The sequence below is a fragment of the Pteropus alecto genome, unplaced genomic scaffold, assembly GCF_000325575.1.
Source record: "Pteropus alecto unplaced genomic scaffold, ASM32557v1 scaffold20, whole genome shotgun sequence".
Taxonomy (NCBI): domain Eukaryota; kingdom Metazoa; phylum Chordata; class Mammalia; order Chiroptera; family Pteropodidae; genus Pteropus; species Pteropus alecto.
The window spans coordinates 36,384,758-36,398,635 of NW_006436298.1; the positions used below are offsets into that span (position 1 = coordinate 36,384,758).

The following is a 13,878-nucleotide window of genomic DNA, read 5'->3' on the forward strand; positions in this document are numbered from 1 at the left end:
ACCTGCCTCCCTGCTCCTTCTTTCCACCAGGGAAGGCTATCCCCAGCTCTTTGTTTATGAAGTTCATGCTGGAATATTGCTTTCTGTGCAGAAATCATTTCTTGACTTCCCCCAGACTTAAATCATGTCTTACCTGGACCCTGCCTCTGAGCTCACTCTGGTTATGTCTGCTCATCCTCCTCACTTCCTGGTTATGTTTCACCTCAGGATATCCCTAACATCTAAACCTGTCTGTCACTTTTATAGTAACTTTTAACAAATTACAATCAATTTTTAACCAGCTCATGCTCCCTGTGCCCATCGCTTCATGCATGAAGAGCCAGAGGTATCCCTCAGTCCCTAATGAACAGACTAATCATAAATGATAGAAATGATTTATAAACATTTAAAAATGTTCACCCTCACTACTACATAAAAGCTAATACAGGCAATGAGGTACGATGTTTAGCCTTTAATAGCAGAGATTGGAAACCAGGTGTGCATTGCAAGCCTGGTGAGGGGACAGGCATCTTGCTTACTCTACTGATGAATGTAATTTGATACAAACTTTTCAGAAAGCAGTTTGGCAGAATATGAAAGGAAATACGACAGGTACATATAAAGCTTTCAGGGCATAGAGGTTCATCATGGCATTATTTAGAGTATAAAAAATAAGAAATAAATGTCCAAATTAAATAGATAAGAAATTTTGCTATAATTGAATATTTTGCAGACATTCAATGTGTTTTTCTAACTCTATTTTTAAAATTAAACTTTCTATTTTAAGATAATCGTAGATTCACATGCAGTGTAGGAAATAATGCAGAGGGATCATTTTTACTTTTTATTCAGTTTTCCCAGTGATGACATCTTGTAAAACTGTGGCAGGATGCTGACATTGATACAGTCAAGATGCAAAACAGTCCCATTGCTTATAGGGTCCTTCTTGTTGGCTCTTATATGTTCTCTCCTGCCCACACCTCCCCTCTAGATCCTAGGAACCACTAATCTGTTCTCTATTTTTACACTTTTGTCATTTCAAAAAAGTTATAAATGGAATACAGCACGCAAGCTTTGGGAACTGACTTTTCATCACGTGGCATAATTCTCTGGAGATTTATCCAGGTTGTTGTATGTATCAATAATTCCTTTCTTTTTATTGCTGAGCAGTATTCTATGAGGTGGCTGTACACTCTTAGGCCAATCCACAGAAAGACAGCTAGGTTGTTTCCATTTTAGGGCTATTATGAATCAAGCTGCTGTAACATTCACATATAGGTGTTTACGTAAACACAAATTTCCTTTTCTCTGGGATAAATACCCAGGAATACAATTTCTGGGTCATACGTCAACCGCATATTTAGATTTGTAAGCAACTAACAAACTGGTTTCCACAGGGGCTGTACTTTTTACATCCCCACCAGCACGGTATGAATGATCCACTTTTTCTTCATCTTCATCAGCAGTTGGTGTCGTCACTATTTTTTAAAAACTATTCTGACAGGTGTGTAGTGATGTCTCATTGCGGTTTTCATTGGCATTTCCCTGAAGGCTAGTGATGCTGAATATCTTCTGTGCTTGTATGCCATCGGTATCTTCTCTACATTGACATGTCTATTCAGGTCTCTTGCCATTTTCTAATTGAATTGTTTGTTTTTTTACTGTTGGATTTTTAAAAATTGAGATGTAATTAACATACAAAACTCATCCTTTTATGGTGTGCGATTCAGTAGTTTTTAGTATATTCGAAAGATTCAAAATGTAACCATCACATTTTATATAATTCCAGAATATGTTAATCACCCCCCAAAGAAAGCCAATCACTCTCCATTCTCTCCTTCCTTGGCTTTGGGCAACTTCTAATCTACTTTCTACTTCTATAGATTTGCCTATTCTGGACATTTAATATAAATGATATCATATAACATGTGATCTCTTATGACTAGTTTCTTTCACTTCACATGTTTTCAAGGTTCATCCATGTTGTAGCATGTATCAGTGCTTTTATTTTTTAATTAATTAATTAATTTTTTCATTCGTTTTTATGGCAGCATAAAATTCCACTAGACCGTGATTAGACCGTGTTTTATTTAACTATTCATCAGTTGATGGACATTTGTTTTCACTTTTCAGCTAATATGAGTAATGCTATTATGTACATTTGTGTACAAGTTTCTGTGTGTACCTATTTTCAATTGGGTATATACTTAGGAGTGGGATTGCTGAGTCATATGCTAACTCTATGTTTAATTTTTTAAGGAATAACTTGTTTTCCAAAGCTGCTGTACCATGTTACATTTCCACCGGCGATGTAGGGGTACAAAGGAAAAGTAAAGATTTAAGGAAAAGGCTCTGCCATCTTAGACAAGATATTTTACTCTGCGCAGTTAATTATCCCTCAACTGAGCTAATGATTCTGACCTCACAGTGTTGCAGAGGGACCATATGCGAAGTGATATAAGTGACAGCCCCTCAAGTGTCCCACACAGGCAATGAGCAAGCGGCTATTTTTCACACACTTCTGGAGGTTGTTACCACACTTTTTAAATGTCCCTCTGAGCTAATCCTCCTCCTCCACAAGAATGCACATCAAATACTCCCTCATTATCACATCTGACAAAGCAGATCCTAGCTGTTAATGGCAAATTAAGAGTGTTCCAGTCACCCCTCTCTCCTAGAAAGCGGTGCCCCTCAGCTCTGCAGGCAACATTTGCTTTTCAGAAACCAGCCTTGGGCTTTTAAGGAAGGAGCCAGCAGGGAGGTGGCCCCTGGAGAGGCCTGAGGAGGCACCCTTGCTTGCTCCTCTCAGACATCCGTCACCTTGGGCACACACAGCCCAGGAAAGGACAGAGGTGATCTAGGGCCTCTGAGGGAAGTGACCATGTCCCTCCTCAGGACCAGGAAGCAGCACTATGGTGGGAGCACAGCGGAGACTGCACCCAGTCCTGGGGCTGTCCGAAGCATCAGAGGGAGCAGAGCGCATGGGGCTCTACAGCAGCTGTTTAGACAGTAACTGGAACCCTCGCTCTCTCAACTTAGTTATGTCATAGGTCACCCTGATGGCCAGCGCACCATACAGTGTGTCCTTCATGAAAGCCTCTGTCATTGATCCTTCCCAGACCTCAGCTACCCTTTTTCAAAGATTCTGAGTCAGTCACAAACAAGGGTTCTTGGAAGAGGGCAATGGGGGTGGTGAAATTTCCAGAAAACAGGTTACAGGAAAACTAGCTAAAGGAACTGAGGCAGTTTGGTCTGGAGGAGAAAAAGGCAAAGGGTACAGGATGTGAAAGGCTGTTATGTGGAAGAAAGAGTTGGCTTAGTCTGCACGGCTCTGAAAACTCATCTAGGACCAAAGGGTGGGTGGAAAGTAATAGAGGCCTTGGGCTCAGAAAGGTTCCAACTAATAATTAAAGCTGCCCAACTTGAAGGACTCAGCAAATTAACGCATTCTTAAAATTCTCTATTCCATGAGGCTTTCACGTAGCCACATGGGTCTCTCAGTGAAATAGCTAAGCTGTGCATTAATGGCGCTGTGTATTGTGTGAGGGAACAGATTAATTTCGTACTGCTCCTATGTAGTTTTGCTCAGAGGTAAGCCTAACGGACACATGCAATAAAAGAACAGATGACCCTTTTTTCTGCTCTGATTCGTAAGCTGCTTGCTGCTTACTCTAAGGACTTTTCCCTAGGGGTGCTGGGGTCTCAAGAACTAAAGGGTTGGGAGCCTGCTGTATAATACCACTCCTCTCACTGACCTGAGCCCCCTTCTCCTGTGACCATCGACTCAGACCTTTTGGATATGTTGGATAGAGAGCTAATGAAGTGTTTGGAGAATTTGGAGGAAAAGGATATTGCCATTAAAGGGATTCGACATTGTAAGGGAATGAAGTAAAGGCTCTAAGACTTGCCGGTCTTTTACAGGCTGTTGGAAATTACAGCCCTGATCCCTGGGATCATCCTCATGCCTTTCCCCCATGCAGTTTGTGCCTCGGTGGACAAAGCACTAATGGTCTGGATCTTTCTGTTGCTTCCCCATCAAAATTCATTGATGCTGTGTTCTCCCAGGGTCTTGTGCCCTGCAGTGCCATAGTTCATGGCCAGTCTTCAAGGCTTCAATCAGAAGAATAATGGGAGAAATTCAGGCATTGCAGCTGGGTGGAAAGTATTCCAGGCCAAGAGTGAGTTCCTCAAAACAGCCATAGGTGCTTGTTTAGCTCAGAGGTCTTCAAACTGTTTGGGTCTTATACTCTAAAAGAATTTTAATAAAGTATGTACCATGATGTACTTTTTAATAAAGTTTTTCATCATAAGTTTAAATGTTTTTAAAGGATGTAATTTGGAGCATGTTGTAACTATTTCCACTTTTAAATGAAAATTGAGTTTCTTTTGTAAATGTATACAATGTAATCTAAACATTATGACAATTGATATTCTTATCAATTCTATTTTTAAAAACTTATTTACCCTGAAGAAATTTGATTTTTCTTTTTCTTCTTGACCTTCAATTTTCATTCCACTTCCTCCAAAAATTTTACCTCAATGTAATATAATTATTGTTCGAAAAGACTTTATCACATTTATCTGAGTCTAAATTAAAATTTTTAACTTTTACTTTGTGTTACCGTAGGCTCTAAGCATTAAACAAATCCGTTCTTAAATTATCATTATTAGCAATATACTAATTAAAATAACATGAATACATTATACTAATTATTAAATGTAAAAAGTGAAATTATATTGCAAATGAATCTCTTAATTAGATGAACATTTTTCAGTTAGTTCATATATCTGTAGATGAATATTATTTATTGCTAGAATGAGACAGAGATTGGCATCAATTCTATTTTTTGTTTTTATAGATGTAAGCTGTAGGAATTGAAAGTGTTTATTTGAACTTCTGTGTTGCATGTCAAAATTCATATAATGCTCTCTTATCAAAAAATATTTTTAATCTTCTGTCACTTGACAACTGATTAGGTCCTTCTTCATTTTTCTTATGGACAGTGAATTGGAAGACACCTGACTTGCAAAGAAATTTGTTCTCGTTCTTAGAATAATTCACTTTCTCAATTTCTGGGAAGTATACCAAAAGAGCTCTACTAAGATTTATCAAATTATTGTTAATTATGCTGTAACACTTTCACTTAGACCTACCTTTTGAAATCGCATATCTTCAAAAATGATAGGAAAAACAGATATATTATTAATTGCATTACTCTTTTGCCAAAATAATGCTTTTTGAGAAAATACTTTGAACTTATTTCTTGCTTTAAATATATTACCGTTACTTTGAAGCTGCAGATTTAACACATTTATGGAAAATATCTATCACAAATCTGATTGGCAGAAAAAAATTTTTGACTTCATTTTTCAATTCGAATAGCTATTTTGAGGATTATTACAAAAATCAATGAGCGTTGAAAGCACATCTTATGAAATTGATCACTAAAAACAACCAAAATTAAAATAATATAGATCTAATATAATTCATTATTCCATGTTTAAGTTAAAAAACCAAGATGATCAATACACTCTCATATAAACAAGAATGATAGAAGGCATGGTAAACATCTGGTAAAACTGGGTGAGGCTACCGAATGGTGCTGACTGGCTTTGTAGAATAAATAAGAACTAACGTAAAAATAAAAAATGCCACTAATAATACAAAGGTTCTAGGCTGTTAAAGTCTGGCAGCATGTATTTTCTTTTATTATGAAAAGAATCTTAAACGTTTTGTAAGATATATCATGATGAAAATTGACTGTAATTGAAACAAATATTTCATGCTATGGTTTGATACAACAGGTTTTGACAACTTTGTTAACTAACGCACATCAAATCTGAAAGAACCCGCATGAAAGCTTATCCTTGAGTTTTATTTATCTTCTAAAAAGTTGGTATTCCTCACAGGCACTCCAATTACATTTAAAATAATTAGCATTGCAAACTAATATTGCTTTAGCTTTTCTATGTAACTCTTCTCACCAGTTAAGCTCTATCCTAGAGATGAGTAGGGAGTATAGTAGAAAATAATTGCTTACAATTACATGAAGAAGCTATTTTTGGTATTTAATGTTTCCTACTGATTTCTCTGTGCTTCACTTTCTCAGGACTCTCCCTCAAGACCACCGCATTTTTGACAAGAGTCAGGAGATAGAAGAGGAAAAGCCATTAAAGAAAAATTGTCATTATTTCCATCACTCCACCATATATCTGAATTCTGAAAATCCATGAGTCCAAACACTTCATTTCTGTGTGTTCTAACATGTCACTTTTAATGTGTATGTGAAAAGGGAAAGCCCAAAGTTTTATGGATTTATGACACATCATTAAAGGAACCTCTCTGTTTGCTATATCTAGGATTTTTGTGTCATATTAAGGGAAAGGACTATTATGAACACACTTGCTTCCAGTCAATCAATTTTAGGAAAGAGTACAGTATGTATAGAGGATCTGGAAAGACTTTGCATACCCCGAAGTATGTATACCCTTTTGAAAATCATGAGTTTGTCAGACCCCAGTGTAGCCTAACTTGACCCAGTCCAGGATTTTTTTTACCATGGGAATCTCTGTCCCTGAGGGAATGTAACTGGAGAGTTTAAGAGGGCCCAGGAGTGCAGATGGAACTGCAGCAGCCCGTTTTGGAAACAGTAATGAAGAGCCTGTTTCAAGTCTGATGTTGTTAGACCTGCCTGCATGTGCTCCATGCTATCAAACAAAAAGATCTTAGAAGCTCCTCTGGCCCTTTGTTGGTGAATAAGCACATCATTAGCCCCTGAAATCAGAGGACTAGTGTTGCAAACTCACATGCCAACAGAGGAATGCAAGTGATACAAATGAATGGAGTAAAAAAAGTAGGAGGTGTGAGGACTGGATCTTGGAGGGGCCATGCCTCACCAAAGGTGGAGGATGCTACTCAGCTCTAACCCCACTAGATTTGCCATTTTTCCAAGGAAGCCAAAACTCTGAATTTTCATGTGAAATCTTTCAATTCGTAAATGTTGGCAATTAAATCAACATTTTTATAAAACACACAGCAGGCAAATCAAGTCTACAGGTCATATGTGGCCCATGATTGTCGGTTAGCAATCTGCTCAAACACAACATGGGAATTTCTCTTCCTCCAGAGAGAAAATTAAGCTATCTTTAATCAAAGTTTGGGTCTCCAGCTCTGTCCGACTCCAGCTAGAGTTCTACTTTCTTAGCTTTGTCTCAGCAGTTATTAACCCTTCCTAAGTCCATAGCTGATCCTAGCACATGGGTCCTGCAAGTTTAAAGTGAAGTGCAGGGTCAATCATCTGTTATTTCAAGCTTCATGGAGGCCAAGGGAGTTGTCATCAGCAAACCCAAGTCCAATGAGTTGGACAGAACTTTAGACATCATTTATCCCACTTTTCTATTTTTAAAGCTCCTAATAACATTCTCTAAATATTCCTTTTGGGACTAATTGCACTTGTATTAGTAAATGAAGGCTATGCAATCCCAATAGTACAGTGTCTGGATGCTCTCCTCACATGCCTCCAGTCTCTGGAGCTCTGAGGACTGTAAAAACTTCAGTGAAAGAAGTAGCTATCATTCTCATTTCAGCCCTTCTCAATTCCAGCCTCAGGCCACCAACTATCCTGAGCACTTTAGTTCAGATGGTATGCTGATTTTAAAATGTGTCCAGAAATTCTTTGATACTCTTCCCTTCAGGAGGTTGAGCTTAATCTCCTCCCTGTGAGTGTAGGCTATACTTACTGACTTGCTTCTAATGAACAGAATATGATGTATGACAGCGACTTCTGAGAACAGGTCACAGGCAGTGTGGCTTGTTCCCAGCTTTCTCTTGAATTACTTGCTGAGAGAAGCCAGAGGTCATGAAGACACTTAAGTAGCCTTATGGAGAGGCCCGTAAGCAGAGGAACCAAGTTCTCCTGCCAAAAGCCATTTGATTGAGCCATATTGAGAGATTCTCCAGCTCTGATCAAGCTTTTAGGTGACTGCAGCCTGCTGATATCTTAACTGCAAACTCAGGAGAGATCCTGAGCCACAGCCACCAGCTAAACTTCTCCTGAATTCCTGACCAACAGAATCTGAGAAATAAATAAAGATTGCTGTTTCAAGATGCAGTATGGTTGTAATGTTTCATGTGGCAATAAAAACCAATTAGATGGGCATAAAGCAACCCAGACCATACCACCTCCCACTCCTCCCACCTGGCCTCATCACCTTTCTCTATTCTGTTTAGCAAGGGCAAAAGGCTAGATGTATCTCCTCACAGTTGCGATAACAAAGATGATGGGAGCCTGTTGGCCAAGGAAAAGTGACTATTTCTAAGATGAAAGGTAATTATTAAGACCTTCTCTAACATCCGGAAATACTAATCATGGGGTGGGATTACCAAAAGAGGTAGTGGTGGCTCCATTTTAAGAATTTCTTTCAGATTGAACAAATTCTGGTAGGCAGTTGGGATTTAGTTCTGCCCTGGGCTACTTTCTCTTAATTAGGTTAAAAGTTGAGGGTAAATAGGAAACTTCACCAAAATCTAAGATGTGCATCAATTTCAAAAAATAACTCCCCAATTTAGAAGTCCTTTCTGATACACACATACACGGCTCAAGACCCAAGCTTTCGCAGAAGGCGTCCGATCCCCACTCTCCAGAGGCTGAGTTCCCACTTTGGGGCCATGCACGTATTTGCTCCTCTCCCTTCTCTCACCGGCTCTTATCTCAGGGTCTGTTCCTTAGCCTCTGCTCAGGTGAAACTCAAATATCTGAACCCAACCAGCCTATTCAGCAACTCGTGTGTAATTCCAGTTGAAGTTGCACTCTCATGATAGACGGGAAGAGAGCAGCAGGCATTTCTCATGCACCGAGAGAGCAGGATCCTCCCGACTGCAGGGTTTCAGGGTCACATGAGAGCTCCAGAAGGTTCTAGCGATGCCATCTCATCATCTGCTAGATTTTAGGTAGATGAGCACATATAAATTAATGACTTAAAACCCTATTTCAAAATTTTATCATCTTACAAGCATAAGCCTTTTGTTTGAACATGTATCTTTTGGCAAGGATAAAGAACACCACAGAGTGGGTCTTAATGGTAAAGAGTAAGAAAGAATAAGTTTTGAGGTGTGTGGGAAAATGTGTAGAAATAAGAGTTTTAGTTTAATTCTTCTTTGTATCCAGAAGCGGCTCTGCAAATACCATCCTAATGAACCACTGCCTAGCCCCTAATCTCATAAAACCCTCATAAGGGAAAATGCATGAAAGGCAGAGCTGATTCTATCCTTTTTGATATTTGCCCTTGAGTCTACTTTTGGGGCTCTGAGAACACATGAATTAACATGAACCAGTGAAAGCATTCCAAAGTAGGCCTTTCCAATGACAAGCTAAGCCGGTTACCTTACAGCTTGTATATTTATTGAACAAATACTACTAAAATAGCTAAAATACATTGGGTACTTGTCATGAGTGCATCAGTAAAGATCACATTGTTACAAAAGCCTGCATTTTCAGCAGTACACAACTGCAACTCTACATAAATGCCACAGATGCAGAATACTGTTTTCTTGCTCTATTTACACAGCTGATATACCTATTCTAACAAAGGAGGGAGAGGAGAAATGCACGAGAAACTCAGGCCAATGGGGGAGCGAGAAGAGAACGAAGAAGTGCAGCGCATGCGTCATCGATGTTTAACAGTCAGAAGCAGAACAGTTCAGAACAGAGCCTGCCCTGTCAAAGGAAGAGCTAAAAGACAGTTATATAAAAATTAAGGTGGGCTTTCAGACTGGCTAACACAACAACATTCCATGAGTAGATGGTATTTCTGATTTGTTTATTTATCCATTCCATTGGGAGCAAGGACAAAAATGTAAGATCTACGCCTTGCGTATTGAAACTGCCGAAAACGTGTGCTCTGCCTATTTTTTTTTTTTTTTTTAATTTTGTAAAGACATTTTTTTCCAACCTAATTTTTGGGAAGGGTGTCATTTTCATATTCCTACTCAGATGCCAGTTTTTTGGATTTTTTTTCCAGAGGGCATTTATTAAAAAAGAGTTTGCCCTTTTCCCCCCCAGTCTTCCAAACAAAAAGAACCAAGAGAGACACCTAAAAACGCCTGTCAAATTATTGCTTTTCTTTCTCTAAGTTAGGCAGGCGAGACTACTGAAAGGAAAAGATTTGGTAAGTAAATTACAGTTTTGTGATTGCTCCCGCTCCAGTGCCTGCGTGTCCGTGAGTGCCAGCCAATGAGACGTGAGTCTCTTACACTCTCGCTGGTAGCATTCTCTCAACCTACAATGCTGAAGAAGAAAGCCACACTGAAGACACAAGGAAAACAAGTCAATCCAGTCTAGAGAACAACATTCAGGGAAACAGAGTACCAACACCTTCTTAGAACATGGAAATAAAAAATAACTCCATCAGAGCTACCTCGCCAAGGAGCATGTTGAAAGTCCAAAATAGCACCATTCATCAGTGTCTCAGGTCCTGTGGCAGCATCTCGGTCACTTACCACAAGGAAACAATGAGTTTCAAACTACTTCTATACATCAAAAGAGTACATGGATAAAATATAGAGATATACAGACAATTGATGAACATAAACTACTAGGTTTGTTACATCTAAATGAAAAAAAAAAAATGGGGACTCTCAGCCTCTGCAAGAAGCAGTCGGGAGCTGTGTGAGTGACAAGGCAGGAGTGGACCGGTTGTGTGAGAGCAGTGGGAGTTTGAGTTGTGGAAGACATCGTCGTAGAGAACCAGGCCTGAAGGCCCACCTGTAAGGGTTGTAAACGTGGATTCACAGTGTGAAATTCTGAGCGTTTTCACTTGAGTCAGAATGATTAAAAACTGGTTTGATGATACCTATTTGTCCACTGTAAATTCTCTAAAGCAAGGCTCAGAGTCCCATAGTTTCTTCTTATACTTGATGATTTACACAGAAAAAAATCCCATATATGATACCATGACCTCATCAATACCCATACACCATATGTAATACAAATGGAGGTGTTATGATTAAAAAGAGTAGAGGTAACTAATTCTTGGGGAGTGGAGTTCGTTGCTGCCAAGTGGAGTCAGGGAGGCAGCCTCAGCGTCATCATTCTTCTTGCGGTTCACTTCCTTTGGGACAGGAAGTCTTCCCTGAAAAGCAGGTGGGCCGAGACACAAACAGACACACACAAAAGAGAGACACAGTTATGCTTCTGAAACCGTTTGAAAATTTTTGCCTCTCCCTCCCGCCTTTTATCCTTGAACTCTCGATGTTTTGCAAACAGAGTTTACATATTAAACACAGTTCACCTGAATGTAAATATTAGGTCTGTGGGGGCATGAAGTAATTAAACACTAGCTGCCTTGGCTTCAGTAGAATCAAGTGCGTTTCTAATGGCTGTACCCAGCCATGTAAGAGGCAGCATTCTCCAAGAGTCAGGTTTCTGAGGACAGTTTTTAGTATCAGATAGTGCCTGGCATTAGGCTGGCTGAGAGGTGCTCGTAGGAGTATTAATACATTTTTTAAAAAGGGTTCAATAGCTATAGTGGATTAGGGTCATTATTTTCTAATATATAATAAAAATACTTAAGAGCATATCGCAACTTGCACAAAGGTAATTTATGTGTGGTTTATTCTATAAGCACTGGCACAGTACATGCGGGCCTCACGGTAGAACCAGAAGTGGAGATCAGAGGTGGAAGAGTGTTTGCGAAGGAAATAGTGTGGGGCTGCTGGGTGGAGTTGCAGGACAGAGGACGGCAGTGTGAACTCAGGCCAGAAGAGAGATTCAGCTACTTTGGATTGACTGGGGTTTATCCTAAGTCTGTCCTCACAAACCTGATGAGTGAGGTTCCTGTATTTCTGACTAGAATAACCCAACCTCGGAGTGACAGGCGATCTGTCCAAAACCCTTGGGGAGAAGCTCACCATTGCAAACAAACAGCAAGAGGACAGGACAATGAAGCCCATTTGCCAAGGGATGATATCAGACAGAAGACTTACTTCACCATGAATAAAACTGTACGTCCCCATCAGATATGAAAATATTGATTTGTCAAGTTTCTCTTTTAGACAAATTATTAATAACTGCAGTTTTCTTGAAAAAAAAAATTCCTATTGTGGTTTTAAAAGATCTTTTTTTTCTTTCTGCTGAGGCCACATGCTCTAACAGGACATTTTTAATAAGCTAATTTGACTGGATATAAATACTTGGATTAAAGTGATAACCTTGCATTGTGATATGTAAACGATCACATCTGAATTTTTTTTTTAATTCAGAAATCAAGAACTTCTGAACAACTTGAACTGAATGTTTTCAGCAGCCTTAGGGTGAACTAAATGCAACAGATAATCCAAGTCTAAGAAGTATTATTTACTGTATAGAGTTTTCATATTAAACATCTTATATGCCTAAATTTTGTGTTTAAAAACCTCAGACTTTGAGAGCATACAACATTTGTAGGGTGTATATAAAATCCACTCAGTATGTATACTTTAATGTCTTAGATTGTGATTTAGAGGTTGTTTTGATACCATTAAATACCAATAGGACCAAACCAGAAAATTAAAATATAATTCATTACTCTCACACACTTAAGGATCTAAATAAATTTCCAAAAGCATTATTTTTGGCAGTTCCTTTTAGTTGTAAAATAATTTCAATCTTGAATTTTGGCATGCAATTTCAAGATTAAAAAAAAGAAAGAAATTCACTGTAATCCTGGTACCTTTAAAATAATGTTTGTTTCTCCTCCCCCAACAACCAGTTAGTATGGTTCAAAATATGACAAACTCGGGTTCTGGACAAGTGAAGAGTTCAATGGCTGCTAATTGTCACAGGCCAGGAAGGAAAATCAAAAGTCATAAACATTATTTCACTCAACAACTACACTTTGTACATGGTTGTGCTTAAAATTGCTAATTTCAGTTCAGACTTATTCTGTTCAAAAGTGAATATATAGAACATCAGTCTGTCTCTTTATTGATCTCATTCTTACTAATATTTTACCTCCACAGAAAATACACAACAAAATGAAATGAAGAGCTTTCGAACCAACAATTTTGAACCATACTAACTGGTTGTTGGGGGAGGAGAAACAAATGAAGTGGGATCTGGGTAATTTGGGAAGAAAAAAAAATGTGAAGATTATTTCAAATTAGAATTTATCATTTTTACTATTTTTTCTCTCTTTTCTGGCTCCCAAACATTCATGTCTTTATTTATTATTCACGTTCTGAGTGCATAATACAGTTTGAGTATACCTATTACACTTTAAGCCTGCAAAGATTAAAACAGAGACAAAAAAACATCCTCTGCCCATCCCGCCCTAAATTAACTTGTACGGGAGACAAGGAAGTACAAATGGACAATGGCGAGGCAATGGCATCACTCACGCAGGGAGATATGCTACTCAAGCAGCCTGAGGGGCCATGACCCAAAACATGCTTGTGGGGGAGAGGAGCTCCTGAGGGGTAAGTACTGCGCATCCTCTTTTTGGAGGCCAGAATTTACTAGATTTCAATCCTAACCTCCTGTCCCTCATTAAAATAAATAAATAAATAAAGTTTTTCTGCTCCCTCTAAAAGAATTTTAGGATTCTACAGCAAGGGGAGAAGGTGTTTACAAGAGGGGATACAATAACGTCTTACTTCTCCACAAGTGAAGCCTTACAAGACTTCAGGCAAAAATAATCCCATCTTCCTGCTTCCTGAGGAACTTGAGTAATCTAGAAGGCTGAAGGAAGGGAAACAGATGTGTCCAGTGGCTCCCACAGACCAGGGCTCTTGAACGCGCCTACAGCTGAGCTACCTCAGGTTGGATGGCCCTCTCTGCTGATGGCTATTAGTATATGAATTCCCCAGTTGCTCAATAATGTGCCTTGGACCAAATAAGTCAGGATTATTTTTCTTATTATTAT

At 38.9% G+C, this 13,878-nt stretch overlaps 1 protein-coding gene across 8 annotated transcripts in view; it reads right to left on the minus strand.

Moving 5' to 3' along the window:
* Positions 1–9,358: 9,358 nt before the first annotated feature.
* The window catches only part of NREP (neuronal regeneration related protein), a 305,011-nt gene continuing 300,491 nt past the window's right edge, over positions 9,359–13,878 (minus strand). For 5 of the 8 annotated variants that reach the window (XM_025047888.1, XM_006913280.1, XM_006913279.3 and 2 more), the window contains one exon: positions 9,359–11,109. In XM_025047888.1, coding sequence (XP_024903656.1) covers positions 10,984–11,109 — 126 coding nt within the window. In that variant the 3' untranslated portion in view covers positions 9,359–10,983. The remainder of the gene's footprint in view (positions 11,110–13,878) is intronic. The other 3 variants (XM_015590430.2, XM_015590433.2, XM_015590435.2) reach the window with 1 other exon arrangement.